Source organism: Dioszegia hungarica, assembly GCF_025882075.1.
Source record: "Dioszegia hungarica strain PDD-24b-2 chromosome Unknown MKK02contig_19, whole genome shotgun sequence".
Lineage (NCBI taxonomy): Eukaryota > Fungi > Basidiomycota > Tremellomycetes > Tremellales > Bulleribasidiaceae > Dioszegia > Dioszegia hungarica.
The window spans coordinates 1-26861 of record NW_026515776.1 but is presented as its reverse complement, the minus strand read 5'-3'; the positions used below and the strand labels follow the sequence as shown (position 1 = coordinate 26861).

The following is a 26861-nucleotide window of genomic DNA, read 5'->3' as shown; positions in this document are numbered from 1 at the left end:
TCGCGTAGCCTTCGTCGTCGGTAAGGTCGTGCTCTCGGGGATCACCTGTGTCCTCCCTGTCTTCGGCCTTATCTGCCGCTTCGGCCAGTCGCGCTTGTCGAGTAGCCTTGGCCTTCTCCGACCGCTCTTCAAGAGCCCTCCTAGTCCCATCAGCTGGGTCCAGTAATTGGCCGAAGCACGACTCACAAGTACTCCAGATGGCCCTGCTTCCCTCCATGAGATCGCTCGGCAAGCGCTTCGACCGCGGACTCGAGGTACCTAAAAAGTCAGCTCGGGTGTCCTCATTCTCTTCACCGTTCGGCTGCAAAGCTCACATCTGCTGGGGTCTGAAGTTGTCAGCGGAAGCTCAGCAGCTGGGTGTCGAGACTCAGACAACTCACTGCTTGGAGCTCAAGGGATTGGTCTACCGTATCAGCGGATGGTCCACATTTGTCACGCACAAGTCGCTCATACTCACTATCAGAAGGTGGCGCAGGCAGATGAGCTCCGCCTTGGACACCTTGAATGTTCCCATGGCTTCCTGTACACATCAGCATCGTTTTTCAGAGTGTGGTCCTTCGAGCTGCAAAGACAGACACCTACAGTCATGTTGATCCATATACCGTTGACCTCCTCCGCTACTTTGTTCCTCCATCCGCTCGGCCAGTGATCGTAGGGGATGAGCTGTCCGTCCGAGTCGTATCGTGGCGGAGCGTATGGTTCGAGATCATCCTCTCCGTCCGTGTCCGGCACTTCCCACTCCGCGCCGACCGGTAAGCGCCGTATCCACCCCGGGATCTTGGCGGCCTCCCAGAGAGCCCTCCCCTCCTCGCTCATCTCAACACCCGCCCTTGACGCGACCTTTGCCTTCTTTTTGGGAGGGACCTTCCGCACGGTCTCCTCCTCGTCCACCTTCCGCGTGACAGGAAGCCCCCATTCATCCTTCTGTACCGCCTCCTCCCCATCAAGCCTTCCTTGTATCGTAGCGAGCACCGACCGCCTAACTTGTCTAACCTTGACCATCCGCCATTTGGCATTCTCGATGGCTTTCTTGGCCGCCTTGTCCGCTCGCCGGATCCTCGCTCGACGTTCCGAATCGGCATAGCTGCCCTTCTCCTCCTTGTACACCGTGTACTGCTCCCTGGTCCAACCAGACCGAGGTCCTTTCGGGATATAGTGCGGCTGTCTGCTTCGAGCGGATTTGGGCTTACTATCCTCGCCGCCTGTCGCATGGTCGGAGCCTGGGCCGGTGGAGTCGTTTGGAGTCGGATCGACCCACCAGGGCTGGAAAGGCCGAGTGAAGGGCTGGGAGGCAGGATGGCCGTCTGGTCGGTTGACTCTGCTAGTTGTGACCTTGGTCTCGGGATCGAAGGTGTGGATCATGTGCTGGCTTCCGTACTCCCTTTTGCATTTGAGAAACCATAGTTCCTGTGAACCATCAGAGATCTGTCTCCCAATCAAGCTGGCCATGCGCTGGTGGGGGCTTACGTGGAAGAAGTCGTCATCAAGCTTGTCTCGAAAGAATCGGCTGACTCCTGCCAGAGATATCCAGTCTCGAAGCTACACTATCAGCTCGTCGGCTCCCTTAACCTCTGAGGAAGTACCTTACGTTGAGATCCCGGTCTACGTTAAAGCAAAGATCCAGAACATCCTCCGGCAGCGACAGAAAAGGCGAATCCGTCCGATCCCCCCAGTCCGGTATATCATTCCAAACTGCCGCCTTCGCCAAGAGCACCTTCTTCTTTGGCGCTGTCACTTCCTTCTCCTTCCCCTTCGCTTTCCCCTTGCCCTTCTTCTTGCTCTTGCTCTTCGCCTTCTTCTTCTTGGGCTTGACGTCGTACTCCTCGTCCGAATCCTCCTCGGATGAGTCCTCCTCCCTCTTCTTCTTTTCGCCTGTTATCTGCTTCGACACCACTACGTCCTCTTCCTCCTCGACATCATTCGGTAATAGCTCGATGTCCGAACCCATATCGGGAGCTTCCTCGTCGTCCTCTTGATCTTGGCCAATACCACCCGAGGGAGATCCAGGCGCCGAAGATAAGCCGGAGGAGATGGAGGAAGTGGGGGAAGGAGGGTTGTCATCCCGAGTAGAGGCGGTTGCCAATGTAGACGAGCGGACCATGGTGAGGGAGTTGAAGGGAGATGATCCGGTTGTGAGATTGGGAGTAGGTGGGAGCGAGGAGCGGGAGAGGTAGGAGAGGAAGGTGATGATGAGCAAGCCTGAAGCGATCAGCGGGGCTCTCGCTCGGATGGGCAGAGTCTGCTGATCGAGACATGGTAGAATGAGTCAGGGAGAGGTGATTGTACAGGCACTTTGTCAAGGGTGGAGGAGTGTTCAGAAAAGTGGGAACAGCGTGCGGGATAAAGGAGGGTGCAAGTTCTCACATACCGGTACTTTAGCTCGGCCCAGTCCCAGCCATTGCCCTTCTGGATACGGCGATGCTGATGCGCCAATTATTCTCGAGCTCGATATACCTATATTGAGTAAGATGTACATGAGTAAAAGTGAAGTATGTAGCTGTGTGGAGGTGACTGAACTCTGTGTATGACGTAGCAGCCGCCGCACGGACGCGAGGCTAGCACAGGCACTACTGGTGCCTAGATCCAGAGGTCCGAGCGGTGGTTCACCCCAAACCTTTCCATCAAATCCTTCATAACATGCCAGAGCGTGGGGACTTCGGTATTTGACCATCTTCCCGAGTCCCGATGCGTCATAGCGGTGCCAGTATAGTCCGTCTGGGATGTAAAGTAACACCGCGAGCTATGTATGAGCGAAGAGGCGATGTTTGCGCCGCGAGCGGTCCGAGCGGTAACGACTGTACGATACTGCGGGAGAGTGACAGACCTGATATTTGATGCGTCTCCACGCTCTATTCCATCTCAGGCTGCGAGTCAAGTTCTGCTACAAGGTTGCGATCCGGGGTAGAAGGAGATGGAAGACCAGGATACCCGTCACCATCGATCGAAGCGCAAAAGGGAAAACTTTAATTGAGGAATGCGGAGCTGTTCGTCCAGCATCCCGGGATCCCGGAGGATTCGAGCTGACCCGAGGTCTGAGGGGTCCCCGGAGGAGTACTTGGTAACAACAAATCTCTGCCGCTTGGATGTATACACAGTACATAGAGTATCTGCAACGCATAATTTACTCTACACAGAACATAAGTAGAGACGTTATGGCTACCCCGTAGCCCCGAACCTTCTCTGCCCCCCTGAACGTTAACTTTCCTGCTCTCCCTCAGTCCGACCGGTCCCCACTCTGACACCAGCATGACCAGCTGCAGTACACTCCCTTCTTTGCTCCCGTCCGCTGATACTTATCCTCGTCACCGTCCTCTGAGTCTGGCGCTGTGTGTTGCTTTGGGTATCGTCGATCGAGGCGAGCCTGCTGTGCAATTCGGTCTTGTTTCCGCTTGGCCTCCCTGCTCCGTATCAGCCGGAGAGCAATTGCGGGCCGCCACATATGAGCAGAGGAAAGTACTTACATGTGATCGAGGTGACCTTGGGATCCACCATGAGCTCGGAAAGCCAGCGCTTCGACTGCAGCCAGTGGAAATCTGACAAGTCAGCTGGTGGGCGGCAGCATCGCGCAGGAGATGAGAGTCAGAGTTATACCACTGTACCAAAAGACAATTGCCACTTGGGAGTAGCATACTCATATTCTAACTCTCCCCCATGCGACGATACCAAGTGGTCGGGTATATCCCGTTGTTTTAAGCAGGCTACTGCTGATGTACGTTGTTTTCAGGAAGACTTCTCCCTACCTCGTGGAATCGCTAAAGTCTTCAACACCGAGGTTTCGAACCTGCGACCAGTGGTAGTGTGAACGAAGAGCGGCGTTACCAAGTCAGAGTTATACCACTGTACCAAAAGACAATTGCCACTTGGGAGTAGCATACTCATATTCTAACTATGAGGAGGGCCGACATTTGTTTTAGCCTAGTCGTTTCAGCTCAAGTCATCGACTTAGGAAGGAGGTAGAGGTGCGACTCACTGTTTTGAATCACTCCTGGTTCGCTGCTCAAGTCAGCGCAACTTCGCATGAAGGGGCATGGGTTAGGTACGCACAATGAGGAAGTGGCGAAGGCTCAACAGCTCTGCCTTACTGAGATCGTACAGCCAAAACGCCCTCTGTATTCTCAGCTTTGCGACCCCCAGCCTAGCCTCTGAGACTCACATCTCCGGGGATCCAATTGTCGTTCACCTCCTCTGCAATGAGCTTCCTCCACTTGCTCGGCCAGTAATCGTCAGGCATCACTGCGCCCTTCTCGTCATACATTGGCGAATCGTCCGGTCCCAGCTCGTCTTCCCCATCCGTGTCCGGCACAACCCACTCCCCCGCCGGATCCCGCAGCCACCTTGGTACTCTCGCAGCTTCCCACAGTCTTGCGCCCTCCTCGCTGAGTTTCGGCGCCCGCTTTACATCCTTCGCCGCCTTCTTGAGTCGTGTGGCGGTTACAGGCGGCTCAGCCTTCGGCAGGACTGGCAGACCCGTTGCGGGATCGAGTGGTACCGCCTCCTCGCCGTTCTCTCTGCCCTTCACCTCCGCCAGTATGACCTTGTATCCGTTGCCCGTCAGGATCCGCCTGCCTGCTCTCGCCTTCTCTGCACGCCTAGCGTTGTGCTCAGCTAGCTCCAGCCGCCTGACTCGTTCCTCCTCCGCGTAGATCGCCTTCTCCTCCTTGTATACGGTGTATTGCCACTTCGTCCATGACTCGCGGGGACCACGGGGAACGTAGAATTTGATAGGGGGGGCGGCCGAGTCGAAGATGGCTGGGTCCTCTTTGCCGTCAACGAGACTCTTGGAGGCGGTCGATGTGGACGTGTCGGCTCGTCCGGATGAGACCGTAAGAGGAGAAGGAACGGAGGGATCGACACGCCAGGACTCGAATTCGCGGGTGAAGGGATGGGTTGCCGGGCGACCAGGGAGCCGTTCGATGCGAATGGACGTCGGGGAGCTGTAGTCGTACGGACCCCATATGGTCTCACGATTCTGACCCGACTTGCCCAAATAGTAGGCTATCTCCTACGCTCGTCAGCGTTTGTATCACGTGGAAATATAGCCGACTGACCTGGAAGAAAGGGTCATCGAGTCGTTCTCGGAAGAATTTGCTAACTCCGGCGAGTGCAACCCAGTCGCGCAGCTGATTGGTCAGCTCAAAGCTCTCAAGGGACCAACGAGTACAGTAAGCTGACTCACCCCAAGATCCTGCGCCACCCCGAAGCACCTATCTAGCACCTCCCCCGGCAGCTTCAGCAAGGGACAGTCCTCCCCATCCCCCCAGTCTGGTATATCCGCCCATACAGCCACCTTCGCACGGAGCACCTTATCCTTCACCACCTTCTTTCCCTTCCCTTTCTTCTTCTTTCCCTTTGGCTTCTCCTCAAACTCCTCCTCGTCCGAGCTGACCGGCCGCTTCTTTTCTTTTCCGCTCTTCTTGGAAGGAATCGGCTCGTTCTCCTCGTCCTCGCTCATCGGCTGGTCTCCGGCTTGGGAGAATCTGTCCGAACCTGCATGTCTTGGAGAGGAAGTGTGTGGCGGACTGGCAGGGCTTGACATGAAGAACTCCGGTGTGATAGGCTTCGGACCGGGCGACTGCGGCGGAGCCGAAGAGAGGGAGGAGGATCTCGAGCGGGACGAGGAGGGGAGTGGGAGCTCGAGAGGATCGAGAGGATCGGGGGAAGAGGGGATATGGATGTTGTCGAGACGGGAGGAGGTCGGTCGCGAAGATGAGGAAGAGCTCATCTTGGGCGAAATGGTCGCCGGTCCGTGTCGGCCGGGATGCTAGGTGAGGGAGCTGGCGGGTCAGCTACTGTTTATGCGGACGCGCGGTAGTGACTGGACATGCACAGCTGAGAAAAGGTGAAGAAGCTGTTTGCCAGACGAGGGAGGGGAGGGGAGATCTAGGATGTGGGGCAGGTGTGACTCGGCGAAGGCGGGACGAAGTGGGCACCTGGCGATGTTATGGCGAGGGGAAGTAGGGAGGATAACTCACGAGGCGATCAGGCGATCATACCAACCTGGAAGAAGCTGAATCAGTGATATGTATATGTATGAAGGCGAGGAGACGAGATGACTGGATCTGCGGATGATGTCAGGAATGTTTCAGATCTCGACAGTCAGGGCGGAAAGGGGGGTCCGAGCGCGTGCTTGGACCCTTGACTTCGAGCGCGCGACGCGTTGTCACCAGAGCAGATGGGACCAAGCGCGAGGATGAGCATCATCTGGCCTGCGCGCTGCTTGTCAATGAGGCCTGAGATTACAAGAACGGGGATGACAAGGTTTGGCGCGTCGCACAACTCAGGTGATCTGCATTCCTTCTGCCCTATCTTGGATGATGTTGCTGAGCGGATTGCGAGCGGTTAATGGTGCGGAAAATCTTATAGATCGCAGGTAGAGCAAGGCAGACGAGAGCATAAGTAAGTGAACAAAAGTTGTCGCTGCATTGCAGCTGGAGCTGATGCGCTGATGCATATGATAGCCGGAGTAAAATTTCGCTCAGGAATGTGGAGTTGCGTGCTTCAAGCTGAGACAGGGTCTGATCCAGGTGGTGACGGCAGCATGATTTTGCCTCCAGCAACCCCGGTTCGGCGTTATAAATACAGTATGTACATCGACATGACCGAAAGCATACAGCAGGTGGGAATATCTTTCACAGCACGTAATAAACCCACCCTCCCCTCACACCCGACACTTCATGATCCCTTCGGCGTCTTGCCCTCCCATCCGCCCATAACATCGGCCCCTCGCACCAGCATGATCCATTTAAAAGAACTCTCCTATTATGCTCCTTGACTCAGATCAGTCTTCGATATCGTCGATAGACACAGGGGCTGGGTTTGTCCTCAAATGCCGTCGCCCCCTTCTTGGCGCTCTTTGAAAGGAGCGGATCATCGCCCTACGTCTCAGCTAGGCTGGACTCCAGCGTGTTGACAAGGGGAACAGCACTCACATATGTTTCGCGTGCCCAGTAGGACCCCCATGAGATCGGTAAGCCAGCGCTTCGACCGCAGCCGCAGAATACCTCACGTGTCAGCGACACAGCGACATGGCCGGCCTAGGCTAGACTGCAAACCGGTGACGTACATGGGATGCAACCTAAGACCGTCAGCTTATGCTTCGGTATTGTATAGTGAAGAGCAGGAAATTACAGCTTGGTATTGATCCTGGTACGCTTGTTCGGATCAGCGTCCGCCTGTGTTCGCAGAGATGCTCGCTGCTCACAATAAGCACGTGCCGCAGAGAAAGCAAATCCGCCTTGGTGACTCCATATCCTATGATAGCATCCTAAGGGTTAGCTGAGCACACTGAAGGCGTCAAGATATCCAGCTCACCTCTCCACTGACCCAAGTGCCGTTGACCTCTTCAACCACCCGCTTCCGCCAAATACTCGGCCAATAGTCGTCGGGGATGACCGCTCCATTCCCATCGTACAGGACTGGCCTGTAATGCTCCAGCTCGTCCTCTCCGTCCGACTCCGGTACGACCCACGCGGCCGCGGGGTCCCTCAGCCACTTCGGAACCTTTGCCGCCTCCCAAAGCGCCCAGCCCTCTTTGCTGATCTTCTTTCCCTCCTTGGCCGTCTGTCTCGCCTTCTTCTTGGCGGGTCCCCCTGACTTGTGCTTCGCCGGAAGGGACGGTACCGGCATACCCGCCTCATCCACCGGACCAGCCTCGTCCCCGTCAGCCTCGTCCCCGTCCTCCAAGCCCCTTACCTCTGCCAGCACCTTCCTTAGACCATTCCCCACCGTGATCGACCGGCCCTCTCTAGCCCGCTTCGCTGTGGCAGCATCCTCCTTGGCCCTCTCATCGCGGCTTGCCTGGACCTCCTCCGCAAATTTCGCCTTATCCTCCTTGTAGATGGTGTACTGCTCCTTCGTCCACTGTTTTCGAGGACCGCGAGGGGTGTAGAACATGCCGCGGTGTAAGTGTGTCGAGCCTTGGTGGATGAAGTGGCCTGCAAACGATAGAGGAGCGGGGGGCGGAGGCAGAGTCGGACCCGACCGCCAGGACGGTATGTCTCGGGTGAAGGGGTGCGTCGCAGGATGGCCGATAGTTCCATTACTGAGGTTCTTGACATGCCATAGGGGTGATTTGCCCCCAGACACTCTCTTGTCGTGTCTGGCTTTATCGCGGAGGGACCATATCTCCTGTACCTTCATCAGCTATGACAGCTCACTGCCCCGGATGTAGAGGCGAAACATACGTGGAAGAAGTCGTCGTCCAGACGCTCGCGGAAGAATCGATTGACTCCAGCGAGAGACACCCAATCACGTAGCTGCCGGGTCAGCTTTCCTTCGTTCGCTCAAAATAACCCAGTCGACCCTCAGCCGGACTTACAGCTAGATCCTGATCCGCGCCGAAGCACATGTCCAGTATCTCCCCCGGCAGCTCCAACAGCGGGCGATCCACCCTATCACCCCAGTCCGGCAGATCCCTCCAGACCGCGACCTTCGCCCTGAGGATCGTGTCTTTCGCCCCCTTCCTCGTCTTGCCCGTCCCCTTCTTTCTTGCTTCGGACTGGGCGTCAAAGTCCGCATCGTCGTCCTCGTCGGCCTGCTGCTTCCTCTTCCCACCGATCCCAATGATCTCTCCAACCAATGAAGATGGGATCGGTACGTGGTCGACCTCCTCCTTCTCGCGCAGCTCAACCACGGCCTCCTCCTTGCGTTCGGCTTTTGCCCTCTTCTTGCTTCGGGTAGCCCTCGATACAGGCCCGTCGCGCCCGTCTAGCTCGCCGTTAGTATGGGGAAGCCCGTCGAGGGCGTGCGAGCCGTGGACGCGAGAGGAAGGAGGGGGCGGCATCGAGGACATGGAGGAAGAGCTGGTGAGGACTGGACCGGGAGTGGTACGATCATCAGGTTCAGGGGAGGAAGGGATGTAGATATCGGCGAGACGCGAGTTCGGGTGGGAGGACGGGCTCATAGCCGATGGAGGGAGTGCGGTATAGTAGTGACGGTTGTTCTTCGTGTTTGGTATGGAGAAGAGCTCACACTGAGGGGAGTCAGCTTTCTGAATGTCTGCGAGGTCGTGAACGCGGACGAAGGAAGAGGCGAGAGGAGTGTAATGAGTAATCAAGGTTTCGGTGAGCTGACAGGGAGGACGAATGGCGGGGAGTACTTGGGCTGCTGAAGGAAGAAGAAGCTTGTGTAAGGGCAACCTGGATGAAGAACATGACTCACATAGTACTCAGAGCAGAATCTGCGGACAATAACGGACGTGCTGGGTCAGCAGTAGGTACGGGTATGAGAAAGAAGGAAGGTCAAATCGTCAGTATCGCCCGCGCAGATCCAATTCGATCAAGGTAGCGCTCGGACCGCGCGCCGTTTTCCAATACAGTAGAAAAATGGTGCGCTCGGACCACAACGACCGTGCTAATATGGCGAAATTCAAGCACGAAGGACAATGAGGTGAGATGCGTGAGCTGCGACTTCGCTCACAAGGAAGAAGCTGTATCCTTTGATGGGTCCGCCACCTTTCTAGTGGCCTGAAGGTATACTGACTGCCTGGACCACCCGGTAGAGAGCTCGGCAAGGCTCGAGAGTCGACGCGCTCCTCGATATGTCGATCCGGACAAAGCTCTCGCCGCTCACGGCGTCACCATGCCAAGCTCTACCTACCACAGCGGCGTAGCTCCCTCTGTCACAAAGCCAGAGAGGATCTGCAGGAAGGGATATAGGCCGGTATAGTGGCTGTTTAGTGCTATTTAGTGCTGTTCAGTGCTGTTTAGTGCAAAAGCTTGCGCCTTTCGCGCGTCCAAGAGAGCCTCTTGATGATCCTGGCGGAAGCAGATGAGTCGGGGTGATGACGTCACCCAAGCGAGGAATGTGGAGTTAGTTTCGGCTGCGCTTGACGCAAGCTTGACGCGACGCACTGCCAGATGGTCTCTACGTACTGCACGATCTACCCCACACGCAACTCAGCCAGCGGAAATATGAAGGCTGGATCCACAGCTAGACCCGTTTCCGAGGGACCAACCTCGAGGATAGACCCATGATTCGGACAACGACATGCAGGACCTAAGCGGATGTTCCACACAGGCTGTGTGCTCGTGCGCGGACAATGAGGCCGCCATGCTTTTCTAGCTTACTCGAGAATTGATGGCTTCTTCCGTCCATCATCACACATCTCGCGACAAAGCTAGTTCCTCGACCTGTTCAACACGACGGTTGCGAACGATCTCGAAAACCCTACTCGCCCTTATCGCCCGACGTGCTCGGAAACCCTCTAAACAAAGGTTTGTCGAAACACCTCCTGCTTATCTCTCGGCGGACCGCCAATTCTCGAATGATAGTGACACTGACAAGCAGATAGTATCTCAATCCTGCGTCATCTTTACATCAGATACTACTGCCGCCAATGACGCCTCTACGAGACTGGACACACCTCTTCCTCGTCTTCCTCTGCGTACTCGGCGCCCCCTCAAGTCCGAATTTGAACGACGCAGCACCATCAATGGCGCCTGGGACTCTGGTGGAGAGGCAGGCGGGAAGTGCATACAAGCTGCAGATTGAATACAGCGGAAAGACGTTCTTTGATGGATGGGACTTCTTCGACGAGCCAGGTGAGCCCCTCCTGGCGCCGGCATATTGTCTTCAGCTGACATTTAACAGATCCGAGCAATGGCTGTAAGTGGTTGCCTATGATCTACGCTTTTAGGTAGATATCACAGCTGACGCGGTCCTCTCTTGCAGTGGTCAAGTAAGTCTACTTCAACTTCCCGCAGTAGGGTCCAGCTGATACCCTAGCTATGTCAGTTCGAGTACAGCTTTCGCCCGCGGACTTGCTTTTTGGACCGCAGACGGCACTCCAGGCATACAAGTACGTACCTTGATTCGGTGAATGCGGATGAGCAACGCATGATATGCATCGCTGACGCGATGTAGGCAGATCATTGGACTACCCTACCAATCGGCACTACTCGTGACTCTATCCGTCTTACCACCCGCCAGCTCTTCTCCGGAGGGGTCTTCATGATCGACGTCAGGCTGATGCCTTGGGGATGTGGAGTGTGGCCAGCTTGTGAGTTGGATCCTGCTCCGAATTGGCAGGACGTATAGCTGACTATACAGTCTGGACTCTAGGCTACCACGGGACGTGGCCGTTGGCCGTAAGTCTCGCATCCCTGCGTACGGGGACCTTGCTGATCTGGCCCGCAGGGAGAAATCGACATCATCGTATGTATCATGACGCGGCCACCACGGACAGAGCTAACGGGACAGGAGGGGATTCAGGCGATGAACCGGAAGTGAGTTGATTCTTGTTTATTCTAGGCGGGACTTACGAAAGCTGAGCTGATCTCCACAGTCAAATGACCATGTAAGTCTACCCTGCCACTCATCACTGGTCGGAACCTGACGAAGCAGACATACCAAGCCCGGCTGCGTAGTCGACCAGACCCCTGGCAGATTCAGCGGGCAGCTACTGGTCAGTTTTTACTTCCTTCTGATGTAGCTCGACGGCAGGTGCTGATCATCTGAGAACCCAATATGCGATCGAGCATCAGGTCAGCGACCACGTACTGTCGATACGTCGTCGAGATCGCAAGCTGACTATCCAGGCGGAACAGGCTGCTCTATCGTCTCAACCTCACCCATATCGTTCGGAGAGCAATTCAACGCGCAAGGTGGCGGGGTGTTCGCCATGCAGTGGGATGGGGATGGGATTAAGATGTGTAAGTGTTATTTGGCTTGACAGAATGACGGGAAGCGATCTGACGGGACAGGGAACTGGATCAGGAAGGACATCCCGGCTGAGTGAGCACATACTCACAGCTTTTTGCAGCGTCGAGCTGACGTACAGTGTCACAAGAGGTGCTCCCGTCCCAGCAGGCTGTGAGTGACTTCTGTACCCTAGGTGTATGGATATCTAGCTGATGTGATAAGGGGGACAGCCAGTCGCTGCGTGGGGCGCAGCAACATGCAACCCGTTCGAATACTTCAAGCCTCAGACCTTGATCCTCAATCTGAATCTTTGCGGTACGTCCTGCACCTGGTGTCAGCTGCCAAGCGGATAGATACTGATCTCTTCAGGTGACTGGGCGGGTGGGCTATACAACCGTGAGCTTCCTTGCACCTCGATTCGGTCAGTGGCTATAGTTGATCTTTTCAGAATTTCCGTACTGTCCCGGTACATGCGCGGAGCACATTGCCAATCCCGTGAGCTAGTTGCAGGCCTCTGGATAGCAATTAGACCGTAGCTAACAGTGGGCAGGAAAACCTCAAGAACGCCATCTGGCTCGTCAACTCCATCCGAGTGTACCAGCCACAAGGCCAGCCTCCCATCCCAGAGCAGGCGCCGACCAACGCGAACTTGACGGGCAGTCCGGGACCGGTCAATATCGTCCGACCAGTGGCGGACAACAGCGGCGCGATGAACAGAGTGACTACGCTGGCGTCCTGGGTACCAGCGCAAGTCATCCTTGGTCTTAGTGGGTTATCGGTCATAGGTCTGGCAATTGTCTGAGGGGCTTATGTCATCCCAGCATGCACCGAATATACTTATGAGCTATGCAGTGCGGCACTCGGGTATGCACTGACGTTCCATCTCGCGATGCTGGTGATCATACCAGGTCATGAACAGAGTTTCGTTCGTGGCTGGATCTCGGCTTTATACTGCACGGGTCTGATTGGTGTGGAAAATGGATCAAGTTTCGGAAAGATGGTGGGTGCGCCAAGCGGCCCTCCCAGACCCCCAAGGATGTGAGGGCGGGCCATGAGTACGGCAACCAAAGGATGAGCGCTCATCAGACCCGAGGAGGCGCGTGTAAGGAAGATGTCCCAAGGCGTTTCGAATTCATTGTTGGCGACTGTAATCTGCATTCGATCTGGAATATAGCCCTTTCGGCCTTTGTGTGGTGTGTACGCCTTTGCACAGCCCCACGTTGACTGAAAGGACGCTCTTGCAGCTGGCGGTGAGCACGACATATCACACCATATCCTCATCCCTTCATCGCAAAGGCCTAGAACATGTCTCACAGTCGCTTTAGCGAGCTATATAAGGGGGAGAATCGACGGCGTGGTCTCGACATCCCAGTCCCTCTTTCTCTTACCAATCTATACCTTACACCTGCACCCACCCACCACAGATCACTTCACCATGCCCGCTGAGGACACGAACCAAAACGAGAGCCAGGTCACATTGCCCAGGCTCGCCACTCGCTTCCCCACCGTCGAACACAAATTCGCCATCCTTGCGGTGCTCGAGCCGTGGACAGATCTGAGCCGAGCTGTCGAGAACCGTGCGGCGCCGCCCCTCTCACACGACGCGCGACACATACTGAATGAGGCCATCGAGCCGACCATCAGTGTGATCAACGAGCACATCAGCCAGGGAGGCTCTATCGCTCCGTCAGAGATCGAGCCAATCATCCGTCGCTCCATGGCAACTCACATGGCCGACAGCCCTTGCCTCAACCGCCAAGGGATCAGCGCGATTGGCGACATCGTTCCCTTCGAACTCCCGCGGGAGGTACTCGACGACATCGAGCAGCAAAGCCAGAACGGCGAGCTCGTGTCGATCCGTGGTGACCTCTTGGAGGGGACGGACGGAAGCGTGAGGTACTACCCCAGCACACGGCCCACCCGAGTTCCGGATGGACCGACCAGGACCACGTTCGACATCAGCGTGACGATGTCCCTCAGTCAGCTCATGGCCTTCCTTGCTCGAGGCAATTGATGCAAACGACAGTTGCCAAACGTTCTCAGTTCCATACCATTCCGAGATCTCCCTTCATCTGTATATAGTCAGCTCTCATGCATACCCTACTTTGTGCCAGCTGCAAGTTCCCACTCACTGAAGCGTGACCGCAATATGCATATGGATCACAGGCGGTAAGCACCGCCAAAACGTCAAGGCCGTGAGGTGCACTTGACCGACCGGAGTTTCTCCATTCTAACAGCACACGCAGACGCTACAGTCGGGCGAGATCTTCCTCACCATGAGCCGAGTCCCACTCTGCAAGTGTTGATCGGATACACATGGAATATGATGAAAGTTCCGATTGGTCTCCAGTACTGCCCCGGCTGCATCCGTTTTCGGTGAGTCGCTTTCAGTGCCCTCCTTAGGTCGTCTTGACGGCCTCGAGCTCTAGTCAGGCAGGGTGTAGGACCGCAATAGCTTGTATTGTCCCACACCTGAGGCGGTAAGTCGTAACTCTTTCAAGTGTGACTTCAGACATGTCAAATTCCAGCAACTCCGTACCTTCAGTGGCAATGACCAGGGTCAGTACTTTGTAAGCGGTACCCGAGATGACCAAAGCGTAATTTGTCGCCACTCGGTCGATTGACTATCCAGGTGAACTTCAGTGCAATATCATGGTCATCGCGCGAGGGAGTCTCAATATGATGCGACCTTATACTTTGGCCTGGGAGGCGGCTCCCGCTTCCTCGCCTGTACAGTTCCTCGCAGCCGCGTGAGAGCACTTGACATGGACAAAGACTGCGTTATCAGCAGAGCCGGTAGCAGGATCAAGGACGACTCACCGGAGCAATCATCACACTGCAGAGCTGGCCGCTGGCCGATGCGCTTGTGACACACTGGACACTTGTTGCTCGGGGCTAGAGCTTTCGGCAGGAAGGCAGCGAATGTCGAGGGGACTGCTTCTTCAGCATGATGTCCGATCCTACGATTCGCAGAAAGGCAGAGAAACATACAGGTTGATGGCTTCTTTCCGCTCAGCAACGCCAATGCCTCCTTCTCAATCAGGGTGAACCGATGAGTTCCGTGTGCAGGTGGTGCGGCCTGCTTCGCCGCTTCCTCGTCTGCCTTGTCCGCCTTAGTCTTGAGCTTGAGGGGTACGGCTGGCGGGGTATCGACGGAGAGGGCGGTAGCCGTGTTGGAGACAGCAGGAGCGGACGGGGACGAGTCAGACGACAGGGCTAGAGGGGCGGTATCGTCCGCTGAGGCTTCGGCCAGCTCGAGTGTGGTATGCGACGGTGATGCCTTGATAGTCATGGTAGATGTGGTATCGTCCGGGGGTACAGCGTTCCGAACGACAGATGCGTTGCCGACGTTGTGAATGATAGATGAGGGATAGTCGCGGGGAGGTCCAGCTTCGAAGGATGAGGTAGAATCATTTGAGTGGATGAGTCGCTGGTGGCCTGGACGATCGGCTTCCTCACCAACAAGTGTTACAGCACCAACTTACCTCTCATCTCGCTCGCGTCTGACCACTGCGTCATGATGCTCGGCCTCTCTTCCCACCTCGCAGTCCGCCACGTATCCTTGCCCTCCTCAGTTCCCGCTTGGGCCGCCCCCTTCCCATCCACTTGAAGCTTCGCCAGCGCCTCCAACGCGTCCTCCTCCATCCGCTTATCGCTCGCCTCTCCTTCATCCTCCTTATCCGACTCCTTGTGTGTCGTATCCTTGACCGGCTCAAAGATCGGCATCGCCCGCTTGCCGGTGTGCTGCAGTATGCGAATTGACCCGACGTGCTCCGTCTCGTTGTCGAGCCGGCTGAGAACTTCGAGCTCGATCTCCCGTAGGCGTGCCAAGACTTCGGGCATCTTGGGCCGGTCACTGGGGTCTTCGAGACAGCAGTGCAGGGCCAGCTCGACCAGAGCGGGTGGACAGCCCTTCGACGCGCGGCGACGGACTTCGGCGGGGTCAGGGACAAAAGAGGGAGCTTGCCGCTAATGGTCAGCACATCCCGTAAGAGCGCTTACGATGAAGGTCTTGGAGTCGACGAGTCTGCGCGAAAGGATCTCGGTGAAGATGATACCGAGGGAGAAGACATCGGTGGGTAGATCGAACTCAAAGCCGTTGATGATCTCCGGGCTCATGTATCCCTGCATGTCAGTAGAGACAGAGATAGATGGGCAGACACTCACGTCTGTCCCACAGTAGGTCATGCGCCGCATCTCGTCCGCGTTCCGAGATGCTATGCGAGCAAATCCAAAGTCGGTCACCTTGATCCGTTCGTTGCTGGTGATGAGGAGGTTCTCGCCTTTGAGGTCTCGGTGGATACACTGTAAGTCAGCTCGGGTCGATTGCCGTAGGGTAGTGTTGATGACTCACCTGGCGGGCGTGCAGGTAGGCTACTGCGCGAGCGACATCGGTAGCGAAGGACAGTCGCAGTCGCCAGGGGAATGAGTGAGAGGATAGGATGAACTGCCGAAGATTCCCTCGAGGAACAAATTCGGAGACGATACTAGCTCATCAACACCGTACGAGCCATATAGTGGAGCAAAGACTGACAAGACGCGTCCGTCCCCTTCAATCGCCTTGGATAAGCCCAAAAACAAGACGATGTTTGGGTGTCGACATTCCCTCATAATCCGCCATTCGCGCTCAAAGTACTTGTGGACCTGGTGATCAGCCCCGCACCACAGCCTCAATGAGTGTAGCTCACATCATACTCTGTCGAGGGCAAGACCTCCTTGATTGCGATGTCGATGCCGAGGTAGCTCCCTGGCCATCAGCAAGGGCATTCCAACTTGAGGGAAAACTCACCCTTGAAGACCGAGCCGAAGCTTCCTGCACCGAGTCTCTCGCCCCAGGTGATATCCTCATACTACGTAGTCAGCTCCTGTCGCGCTCGCACTAGCTAGCGCAGACGTACTGGAATGACGTCAAAATCCATGTCTGCTGAAGATCGAGGTCGAGTCAGGCGGGGTCGAGATTGGTCAAGATTGGCGGATGGGATCCTCCGTTGTCTATATAGAACGCTGCACACGAGCGATGAGAGTGATGATGAGAGCGAGACATCGTCATTGAGCTTCTCTCTAGTCTGTCCAGGGCTGGCCAGGGCAGCGCACATACACAAGCTAACATCTGAAACAGCTCCGACCGCGAAAGGGGGGCAAGTGAAACCTCGATCAACCAGGGTCAGTTTTGGCGAGCTAAGCGAGTGTGGCGCCACATCCCTTCAGCTTTGGCTCCTGCCCGTGTCCCTTTCATCCCTGTCTCTTCCTGTGACTGCAGGCCCCTCTGACCCCGTACGAACTTACTTTGTCCTCTCCCGACTGCACTGTCATCATCCCACATAGGTCATCTGAAAGCTGCTGTCGAAGAGGAGAGAGAGCGGGTGTCTTTCCCACTGTACATCAACATGTTATCGGCAAACAGCGCATTCTGGGAGGCAGTCACTCTCGCAGGTCTCGTCCTCGGCTTACTTTTTGTGTCGACCGTACACCTCAAAGACTGGTGGTCTGACTCCCCAAACAAGAAAAGTCGGTCTTCTTCCGACGCTCAAGGAGCAGATCCCGTACAGGAAACCGAACCTGCGGCTGACGATGAGACCGATAAGTCAGCCGAGGAAAAGGCTGAGAAACGACGTCGGCGCAGGCAGGCCAAAAAGGATGCTGAACAACAGTGTGGAGGGCCCGGTCGGGGTGGAGGGGCAGGTCCACCTACACCGCTAGATCTGAGGCGGACGGCCAACCCCGCCAATCCTGTGAGGGGTGAGGCCAAGAATCGAGTGGGGTTCCCGGACGCGGCAGGGAATGAATTGCCCGGTGGTGGCTCAGGAGGAGAGACACCTGCCACGACCCCGGGATCAAACACACCCTCTCCCGGAGGACGGGCCCACTGGAAGGACGAGGGATGGCCGGGGAAAGGAATTGGCAAGGACAAACAGTACCTCACCCAGGAGTTTGAGCTAAAGGATGGTTCGAAGGCCATCGTGAAAACCGAAATGATGAAGGACGTCAAGACCAGACTCATAGAACAGACAGTTCAAGACGGGCAGGGTACAGATACGGAGCCCCCGCTTGTGCGCCCAGCGCTAGACACAAAGGTCCCGGAGGTGATCGTGCCTAATCTAAGCGGACGTAGACAGGCTCCGCCATTTCCCGATCAGCGATCACCCACGGACATACAGCTCCCCAATTCTCTAGAGACCAAGGACGGCGAAAACAAGGACACGACGCCATCGCCGGTGCCGCAAAGCGAGTTGTCACCCATCCCACTGCCACCTCCACCAGGTGATCCCAATCCGCCGAGACATCCCATACCTCCGGTCGAGGACAAGGCAGCACCCCGGCCAGTCGCTCCTCCTCACCCAGGCACTCCTCCTCATTGCCCACCTCAACCAAGCGGGGAACCTGGATCCGACACTGAGTCTGGCCGGCAAGCGTTGCTCGCGCGAACAGCTCCGGATCCTGACAAGCCATTAATCGTACGGAGGTCTGTTCTAGAGTACCCACCTGGCAGCGACAAAAGGTTCTCAGGGCTCAACGGGGTGCTTGACAAACTGCAGACAGACTCTTTGGCTAGACAGGCACAGCAGAGACATGGTGATGCCGTGAGCTAGCTTGATCGTCTGGCTCGAATCATAGGCGTTGGCTGATGGGTCAGGGTCGGGCTGCCTCCAAGCAGAACACTGTCCAAAATGGCCACAGTGCCAAGACGACAGTGTGTTGTCCGTGTGTGATCATAAGCGCGACGAGCTGATGTAAATAGGCCCGCGAAAGCAAGAATGAGTGGAAGACAACGCCCGATGGCGAGCCCAAAGTACCGAAAGGTACGCGACCTGCTGAGACGGGGCAATCGGTGGATGCAAAGTCCGCTCCCAGAAAGCCAAATAACCCAGACTCGGAGAGATCTGAGAGTGGATCGATGTCCGCAAGCTCGACGTCAGAACGCTCGCCGAGGACGATGAGTGAGGACGAGAACGGACTGGCCAAGTCGGACAAGAAGAAGCCTTCTGGTGCGCTCAAGAAGGTCACAAAGTCGACGCGGGATCGGTTGGATGATGGGAGCAGCGAAGAGGTGGCGACGACTCGTACATCACAGCGCGGCAGAAGAGATCAGCAGGGGACGAAGAACGAGGCAGAGGGGGCAGACTCGTCCAGCAGAGAGACGGGCAGCGCACACGAGTCCAACGATGGAGGATCAGCATCGAAGAGGAAGAGGAAGGAGAAAAAAAAGGACAAGGGGGCGCCTTCAGACGATGGGGAGGCCCCTAATGCCAAACCAAGCAGGAAGGCCGGGGGAGCCAAGGGCCAAGGTATGAGGAGCGACAAGAGTATACGCGGGAGGAATAGGGAGGACAAGGAGAAGAAAGGGACTAGAGGGAGGAAGGGGAGGAAGGCTTCCGCTAAGGGAGTCGAGAACTTCGACGGCTCGAGCTGGGAGAGCGACGGAGACGAGGACGAGGACCAAGATTCACCTCGGGCGCATGGTAGGCCGCCTCCGACATCCGGGGAACGATCTGCGAGACAGGACACTTCCCGACGGCCCGGTAGGGATGAAGATCACACTGGAACTGAGAGATTCGCATATGTCGATGACGATCGCCCCATGGGAGGACCGCATCGGGCGCCGCCAGGGAGAAGTCATGATGCCTCCGACAGATCAGGCGCGCAGACGCGTGCGCCGGGCGGAGATCGGCCGACCTTCGGGGACATTCGGAGTGTTCGTGATCGAGAGGAAGGACCTTGGGAGCCGACCCGATTGGGCAGAAAAAAGACCGCAGGAGATGCGTCGGCGGAAGGTTTCGTGCCTCGGTTGAGGTCGAGAAACGGAGACGGCTTCAACGCCGGTGCATCAATTGAGCGTCACGACACCTTGCAGGACCGTGCAGCTAGTGCCTCAACTCGGAATACCCAGAAGCGACAGAATATCGTCGACACGGCAGGGGGCAATGAAGCCGTTCCACCAGGGCAGCGGCTGGGTACGAAGTCTCGGATGGAAGGCCCGCTCCCGGGGGATGTGGGTACGGCAGCTGGTATAGCGGCGGATGTTCGGAAGAAGCGTAGTGCAAAAGCCACTGATGATGCTGGGGCCGCGAAGGCTGAGGGACCGGTAGTGGAAGCACCGGGGTCCGAACGACCGCCAGGTCCTGAGGTTTCTGTTGCGACAACCCCGAGGGGGGAAGAACAGGAGTCTGAGGTTACGCACAACACACTGAGAGCTGCGAGAACAGCAAGGGCGTTGCGGGAAGAGAAAGAAAGGGAGACTGAGGATGCTCGGGTGGCGGATGATCTTGCAGCGGCCGAAGCTGCGAAGAAAGGGCTTGATGCTGTGGACCCCCAGGAGAAAGACGAAGCGGGTCCAGGAGCACGCAATTGTGACTTCTTACACTCCGCATGATGCCCAGGCTGATAATGCAGATCGTGAAGCTGTGGTCCAGATTACCCCTGCATCGAAGACTGCGTTGTCTCCTGGACACTCGCCGCGTCGCGATGAGCCGATGTCGCCCAAAACCAGCTTGGGGCGGAGCAATCAGACGGTGCCGCCTGTCTTTCCACCCAAACCACCGGCCAGCGTCGCATGTGGGTCATGTAATGAGCATTGAGGTGTCCCGCTGATCAGTACAGCTGGCAGAGCGGTCTTTGGTCGCCAGGAAAAATCCACAATGAAGAAGATGGGCGACACCGAGAAGTGCATTGTACAGCTCAACCCACATCAGGTCCCACCCCGCAGCCAAAATCATGGCTTTGCACGCGAGAAAGACGATTTTGGGAAGATCCTCGGAGACTACGTTGAACAAACACGGGGCAACCCAGACAGCGGTGCTCTAATAAAGGCTTGGAAAGACTTCCGTGCGAATAGTGATGACGCGTACAAAAGTAGCAAATATGCCGACGACGACGAAAAGGCTGTGGCGGATCGGGTGGCCGAAGACGCCAGGCTCATGAGGGCCCACCGAGAAGAGAGGGAAAATGGTCTAACTTGTATGTTCCGCCATTGCCTGCCATCATCCTGCTGATCTCTGTAGCGCCTGTGGAACATCAAGAGAAGGTGAATCGCATGAGTGACGAGGCGTACAACAAAGCAGTCGACCGCAATATCGTTATGCTATCGCAATTTTCGGCGCAAGATGCGATCGCAGCGGCCAAGGAGGAATACGGCGACGTCTATGATCGCGGAAAGCCATTCTCTAAAGTGATCGACGGCCACGAAGAGTGGCGCCAGGAAGACGTAGACAGTCTGGACATAGCAAGAGCTGTGCTGCGTCATTTCAAACGCAAACGCGCCGACGTGGCCCAAGGCGCGAAGCGGTTGGAGGCTAAGCGAGCAGAAAAGATTGATGAGGTACCAGGTATGTCCTTTGAGATCGTGCTATGATCATGCTCATAATTTCAGCGGATCTGCCGCGTGCCGAGAAGGCGAAAGGAAGCGAGCACCAAGTATCCGTACCGTCGAACCGTTCAGCACGCCTTGCACCTCAGGCGACAGCGGGGTCCGATCAGCGTATACCACCAATACCACCCTTGGAGTGGGACACGGTTGTTCCTAGGAAGAGAAAGGACAAAACAGGGAAGATAGTGACGGGAGGGGAAGAGGGCATTGACAATGCTGCAAGCGAGGCTGGAGACCGAGATCCCAGCGTGCATACGGCTGGAAGCACAGACAAGTCAGGTGTCGGAGAAGAGACGGCACGTTCAGGAGCGCATGACAAGGGGGGCCTTGATGGAGCGACCCGTGTCACGAAGAGCCCGGCAAACGGTGGAAAAGCGTCACTGAACCCTCAAAACACCCATCATCAGAGTCGTCTGTCCCGCCGCCGCGACTCGCAGAAGATTCACGAGAGACCTGTTTGGAACACGACTTCTTCGGTAGACCCGACATCTGACACTCCCAGGCGAGAAGGGGAGGATCGAAAGGATTACATCACGCGAAGGATCGATGCCACAATTTCTGGGTATCGCTCACTTGATCTGGAAGACGCCTTAGAAATAGCAAAACAGGAACAACGCGACGCCTGGGAAGCCGGCGTTCGGCAGTTTGGTGATGGAGATGACGCAGAATGGAGTGAAGCAGCGGAAGATCGGCAGCAGATTGCAGTGAACGTACGAGGCTACTTCGAGGGCCTAGTCGAGGGGTCGACTTGGTGGTCTGCTAAGAGGGCGCGGGAGTGGCGCGAGCGGCGCCAGCAGGAGATCGTGAAGGAGAAGGGGCACAACGTTGGCAACCGACTCTCCCCTGTCAACCACCCACCCGTCAATACAGTATCTGGTACCGGGAAGAGATCGTCATCGCGATCTCCAGAACAGGAACGTCATCAACGATCGGACATGGAGCATGAAGCAGGGGTCAGCGGGCAGGGCAGTACTCAGGGCGAAGCGGATCAAATCGCAGCTTGCGACGGTGATGAAGAGTCACGGATCGAGGAAAGGAGGGCAGAGCTGCGAAGTAAAACCTCCAGGCGAGGCGTTCTAGGTGAGGATCCCGCACCACCTGTCAAGCGCAGCAGCGCTATCTCAGGCCTGGACTCCGGCACTAGGCAAAGTCTGCTTTCAAGTCAAAAAACAAGCCTGAGTGAAGGAGAGATAGAGGAGGCGGTCGCCGAGAGAATGAAATGGCTCACCGAAGACGAGAGCTGGTCTTTTCGTGAGGCGTCGAAGATAGCTGCCGAAGAACACCGTGCAGCTCTCGAGAAGGCTTTCATACATGGAAAGCCGACCGGTCAGCCGTGGACGGACAGACTCGCTATAGCAAGCAGGGTGCATGAGTCAATCGGGACCCGCCAGTTGGAGCGCCGGCGAAAGGAGGCTGCTGCTACGGGCAGTGCAAAAAGCGTGCCTGGACAGCAGCGGCGCGAAGGCGTATCCACCCACATCAATCAACCTCGCACCTTCCGCAATGTAAAGCGTTCTCCGGGAAAGAAGATTGAGGTCAAGGAACAGATTGTCTCCCAGCATACTGGAAACAATCTCTTCCTTCAGTCACTGTATTGCATCGGCAGAATAGTTGCAGATGCGCCTGTCGCCTCCCTCTTCTGCGCTGCATCCTCAGTCGCTATCATCACAAGCACAATACAGATCCATAATTTTCGCATCTTGCTATCTGAAAGCGGCGATATCGTGAGGCGAGAGGAACTCCCCACCGGTTCCGCTATTCTCGAGAGCTGGGTCTCCAAAGTCCCTGGAGTCGTCGAGAATGGTCCGGACGGAGCGTTCTGGCTCCTGAACCTCTGGATCATCCTCGGCATCCCATTCATCGCGGCGTCCTGCGCCACAGCCATCAGCGTCGCCGATGGTCCACAGTACCCAGGTGGATACGCAGGGAGGATGCGAGCAGTCGGGAGACGTTTAGGGCGGATCGTTCGCGCAGGCTGGGCGCTTCCGAAACTTCTTACCAGCTGCCTCACGACCGGCGGCGAAGCGACCTTGATGGGATCACACCCACGCGGTACGCTGGGCGCACTGAGACGAGGGGGCTGGAGGACCGTACTCAAATTGGCCCTCGTGCTCATGACCGCCACGGTGACCTGCCTAATCGGCTTCATGGTCGTACGGGCAGCCACACTCGCCAGCGATACTCCTTTGACACCCCTTAGTCCAGAAGAGACGAGAATCAGCGTTGACGGTCTCACGGAAGTCGCGTCTAGTCTATCACCAAACACGGGCTTCGGCCTTATCCACGTCTTTCTCATCATCGCAATTCCTTCCATCGTTTATGCTATCTACTCCTTGCTGGACCCTGAACGCGAGGAGGTCGTCAGGACTGGGGCGGTCAGGACATCATGTTGGAAACATATGTCAAAATTTCCGCGAAGGATTCATCGAGCGGTTCCAGGTTGGATCTGGCGAATCTTCTTTGTCAACGCTATACTTGTCCCCGTCATCACGGTCGCCTGCTTTTTCGAGGAGGTCCTGACGCAAACTACCTCCATCTTTGGCGTCATATCAGGGGGAGATGCGATCACGGGCGCGAACATATTCTTCGGTGTCATGACCTTGCCCGCCGGCTGGGCGGTCTATACTCTTTGGGACCTGGTGATGGACCTTTGGGCGTGGATCAAACGGTGATACACCTGGCGAATGCAGAGGTGAGTTGAGCTTCACCGCTTTCGCGACAGTCCTCCCCTCAGCCTTCATAGCTGATTGTATCTAGGTCGTCACAGACTCATAACAGAATATCGATCGACAGGGACATCGACGTGTGGTGGCGAAAGGTACCGAGAGGACCGGAACATGCAGACGTCTCATGTAGGATGTAGGATCTAGCGTCGAGTACTCGTAGAGCCTATATCCTGATCAACGGGATGACCCGAGAGGCAGCTGCGCTAGCTGCTGTCGCCGCGCGGATGTATTCAGCTGGACTTGCGCGTCCTCGACATGTTCAAACAGGTATTCCCTGTTGGGCCTCGTGAGCTACTTGAGGTCAGGACAGCTTTGGTCATTGGGCAATCGTGCCGCATAGCTCGAACACCTATCATGTTCAGCTTATATAATAGCGTCTCAAAGGATGAAGATAGCAGGGAAAGAGTTCAGGACTGGCTGGAGCAAAGGGGTACATAGTGCACATCCTTCATGGTAGTTCCCTTTAAACTAAAGCCCCTCGCTCACCCCTTTCTTCACCGGCCTGCTTTGTACCTTGATGGCACATATACCGTGTCCCTTGGTGCGCAGTGACTACACAGTTGCGGATACATACATCAACATGGTGACTGCCAACAGTGCATTCTGGGAAGCTACTACCCTTGTAGCAATCGCGCTTGGGGTACTGGTGATATCGACGGTCCATCTCAACGGCTGGTGGCCCAAATGGCCTGGCTCTTCCGCTGCCGCCACAAGAGCTGCCGCGTCTGCTCTCGCAGACAGTGAGACGTTAGAAGCGGAGAAGCGCAGGCGAAAGCGATCGGGGACCAATGAGCCAGGAACCCCTGGAGCCGGGGGTGCGAACCCGGATCGTTCTGGCAGTAATCATGGTTCCGGAAATGAGTCGGACATGTCGGGCCGGTCGGGAAGCGGCAGCACGAGAGGTAGTGAACGAGGGGAACGAGAGACCCCCAGGTCCGACGGGAGCGAAGCGGGACGAGGCGGGTCGCAAGGTAGGTTGAATGGAAACCGGGATTCATCAGATGGCGAGCAAGACACGAGCGATTCAGAGGGGGGCGGAAGAAGCAACAAGGTGGGCGGGGCAGAGGCCACTACACAGCAAATCACGGAAGAGATACCTCTGTCCGATGGCTCGACGGTCAACCTTGTCTTGAACGTCAAAGACAATGAGAAGGTTCGATTCATCAAGAAGAGAGCTTCGGGTAGTCATGCGGGATCCCCTCCTCCCAGGCGATGGCACGATGATTCATCAGAGGAAGATGAGGGCCCAGCAGTCGGCGGGGGCGGTGCGCCAGGCGTATCGGGAGTACAGCCTCCAGCAGCAACAGGACCCAGCTCCCGAGCGCCACCAACCCCCTCCGAAGGTCAGACAGGCAAGCAACACGGGGGCAATCAGGTTGTATCCCTCGTATCATCAGGACCACGTCGAGAGGATTTCCTCCTGCCTGAGGAAGCTTCCTACATTCCCACTCGTCCACTGCACACTGCGAGATCGGAACTCCCGACTACACCCGGTGGCAAACAAGTCGCGTCTCACTTGTCACCAGGACCGCTTCGGGAGCCTTTCATGATGCCAAGTGACGCTCCCTTCGGAGCCACTCGTCCACTCACCAACAAGCGCTCGGAGATACCGTTATCCGTGCACGTCCTCGCAGCCGGTCTTCCGCCCATACCCGGACCTCATCGCTCGTTCGAGCACTTACCTGCTTTCGACTCCACCATACGAGATTTCCCAGCCGGGCAACGGACCCGCATGCTGCAGGGAACCGCGGACGCTGCATCCATATCATCCGCGTCCCCTCAAGGCTCATTCCTGATACAGGGTGACCACCCTGTCACTCGCGATCGTTTGCTTGACCTAAGTGACCCCAGTGTCGCTGCGCCGCTCCATGTACGTCAGGTCGGCATATTGCCCATATCCGGTGATCCAAGAGCCTGGGTGCACAGCGATACGCCACACATGGCCTGGAAAGGCCTGCAAAGTGAGCCCGAAGCTGGGCGAGCATTGGCCAGCCTTGATGTGAGGGCTGCTGTCCCGATCAGTCCGGAGGTGCTGGCGGAGGCTCAGAGACATAGTTACGTGGTGAGTGATTGCTCATTACTGTATCAGGAGAAACCAAGCTGACTGTCAGGGTCTTGATGCGCACGTTGAAGGCGGCAAGCTGCTTCATACAGTTCCCGTGAGTTCCTGACCACTCTGGCAAGACTTTCAGTGTCTGACAATCATAGGAACGCGTGCCAGTCAGTCCAATCAAAGTGGCTTTCAGGGATCGCTTGAAGCAGTTATTGCCACGTCGAACGGGGATGAAAGTGCCAACACCTCTGGTCCTCTCTACACAAGATGAATACGTGGTCCCCATAGCCCAGTCCGCGGATGCAGAGGGGGTGACGGCGGCGAGGAAGAAGGTTAGAGAGCCGATCAGAGGGGTAGTGTCACTGATTCCTCAGACGGCGGAGCTCATCGCTGTGAGGGCGAAGAGGCGGACTGGCAAGAAGGTCGGCAAGGGCCTAGAAGTGGGACAGGACCCTGAGTATGCGGTAGTAGAGACCATGGCGATGTCTGCAAAAGCCAGAGCGAAGCTGGAGAATCGGGGACAGGAGAAGGCAGAAGTTGCGCCGAGGACAGCTAAGGTGGGCAAGGAAAAAGCGAAGGAGAAAGCAGGCGCGCAAATCAAGGCCCAGGCAGCTGTACGCGAGGGCAGGGAGCTCCTCGTGGGCACGGAGAAGGCTGAGGTGTCCCCAACAGGCGTGGTCGTGTCAGCCTCGGCTTCTGAAGCTTTGAGCGGCGTCGCGTCGAAGAATAAGACCAAGCTTAAGACCAAGAAAAAGAACAAAGGCAAGACAGTCCTCAAAGCTCTCGGATCGGCATCGGAAGCCGTCAGTGGTCTAGACACCAAGAGCTCCAGAATCGACGGCAACAAGCTGAGCAGAAAGAATAAGAAGAAGAAGAAAAGCAAGGCCCAAACTGGCTCGAGCGAGGATGTGGGAGAGGAACAGACGGTCAAGTCTCAACGGAACGACAAAGTCCTTGAGGAGGAGAGCTCAGGCGAGAGTGTAGCCAGTGAGATATCGGCGGTGACAGGGAGAAGCAAGAGCAGCAAGAAGTTGAGGAGCAAGGTTGACGGTGACGAGAAGGCAAGAACCCGGAGCAG

The 26861-nt window shown here is 56.4% G+C and overlaps 6 protein-coding genes across 6 annotated transcripts; 2 read left to right on the top strand and 4 right to left on the bottom strand.

Annotated features, from left to right (window-relative positions):
* Positions 1-149: 149 nt before the first annotated feature.
* Positions 150-2101, bottom strand: MKK02DRAFT_29025 (uncharacterized protein; the record flags this gene model as incomplete). Its single annotated transcript, XM_053087693.1, has 7 exons — positions 150-153; positions 187-258; positions 315-326; positions 381-403; positions 458-520; positions 583-1539; positions 1589-2101. 7 exons carry the CDS (start codon positions 2099-2101, stop codon positions 150-152), a joined length of 1644 nt encoding a protein of 547 aa, XP_052942900.1.
* A 476-nt stretch (positions 2102-2577) lies between these two features.
* MKK02DRAFT_29024 (uncharacterized protein) lies at positions 2578-5722 on the bottom strand (the record flags this gene model as incomplete). The annotated part of the gene is given in 10 exon segments (XM_053087692.1): positions 2578-2805; positions 2825-2864; positions 3264-3401; positions 3462-3533; positions 3731-3859; positions 3971-3993; positions 4045-4107; positions 4154-5002; positions 5049-5120; positions 5177-5722. The coding sequence occupies 10 exon segments, from the start codon at positions 5720-5722 to the stop codon at positions 2578-2580; spliced, it is 2160 nt and encodes a 719-aa protein (XP_052942899.1).
* Positions 5723-6778: 1056 nt separating this feature from the next.
* On the bottom strand, positions 6779-8902 carry MKK02DRAFT_29023 (uncharacterized protein; the record flags this gene model as incomplete). Its single annotated transcript, XM_053087691.1, has 8 exons — positions 6779-6875; positions 6930-7001; positions 7064-7075; positions 7129-7172; positions 7202-7264; positions 7312-8127; positions 8157-8255; positions 8318-8902. The coding sequence occupies 8 exons, from the start codon at positions 8900-8902 to the stop codon at positions 6779-6781; spliced, it is 1788 nt and encodes a 595-aa protein (XP_052942898.1).
* Positions 8903-10336: 1434 nt separating this feature from the next.
* On the top strand, positions 10337-12442 carry MKK02DRAFT_39097 (concanavalin A-like lectin/glucanase domain-containing protein; the record flags this gene model as incomplete). Its single annotated transcript, XM_053090437.1, has 18 exons — positions 10337-10541; positions 10591-10605; positions 10672-10678; positions 10726-10798; positions 10864-10999; positions 11050-11087; positions 11137-11154; positions 11200-11225; positions 11285-11296; positions 11344-11404; positions 11459-11483; positions 11538-11651; positions 11703-11733; positions 11780-11811; positions 11863-11955; positions 12010-12036; positions 12089-12135; positions 12191-12442. 18 exons carry the CDS (start codon positions 10337-10339, stop codon positions 12440-12442), a joined length of 1212 nt encoding a protein of 403 aa, XP_052942897.1.
* Positions 12443-14330: 1888 nt separating this feature from the next.
* Positions 14331-16559, bottom strand: MKK02DRAFT_29020 (kinase-like protein; the record flags this gene model as incomplete). The annotated part of the gene is made up of 11 exons (XM_053087690.1): positions 14331-14416; positions 14461-14574; positions 14632-15078; positions 15126-15609; positions 15643-15765; positions 15808-15945; positions 15995-16127; positions 16175-16284; positions 16329-16387; positions 16430-16490; positions 16539-16559. The coding sequence occupies 11 exons, from the start codon at positions 16557-16559 to the stop codon at positions 14331-14333; spliced, it is 1776 nt and encodes a 591-aa protein (XP_052942896.1).
* Positions 16560-17027: 468 nt separating this feature from the next.
* Positions 17028-26826, top strand: MKK02DRAFT_29019 (uncharacterized protein; the record flags this gene model as incomplete). The annotated part of the gene is given in 12 exon segments (XM_053087689.1): positions 17028-18221; positions 18275-18331; positions 18380-19988; positions 20032-20193; positions 20239-20595; positions 20640-20963; positions 21008-23672; positions 23891-24016; positions 24036-24160; positions 24291-25792; positions 25842-25889; positions 25939-26826. Coding segments are annotated over 12 exon segments (9057 nt in total), but the record flags the coding sequence as incomplete, so codon positions are not given.
* Positions 26827-26861: the final 35 nt, after the last annotated feature.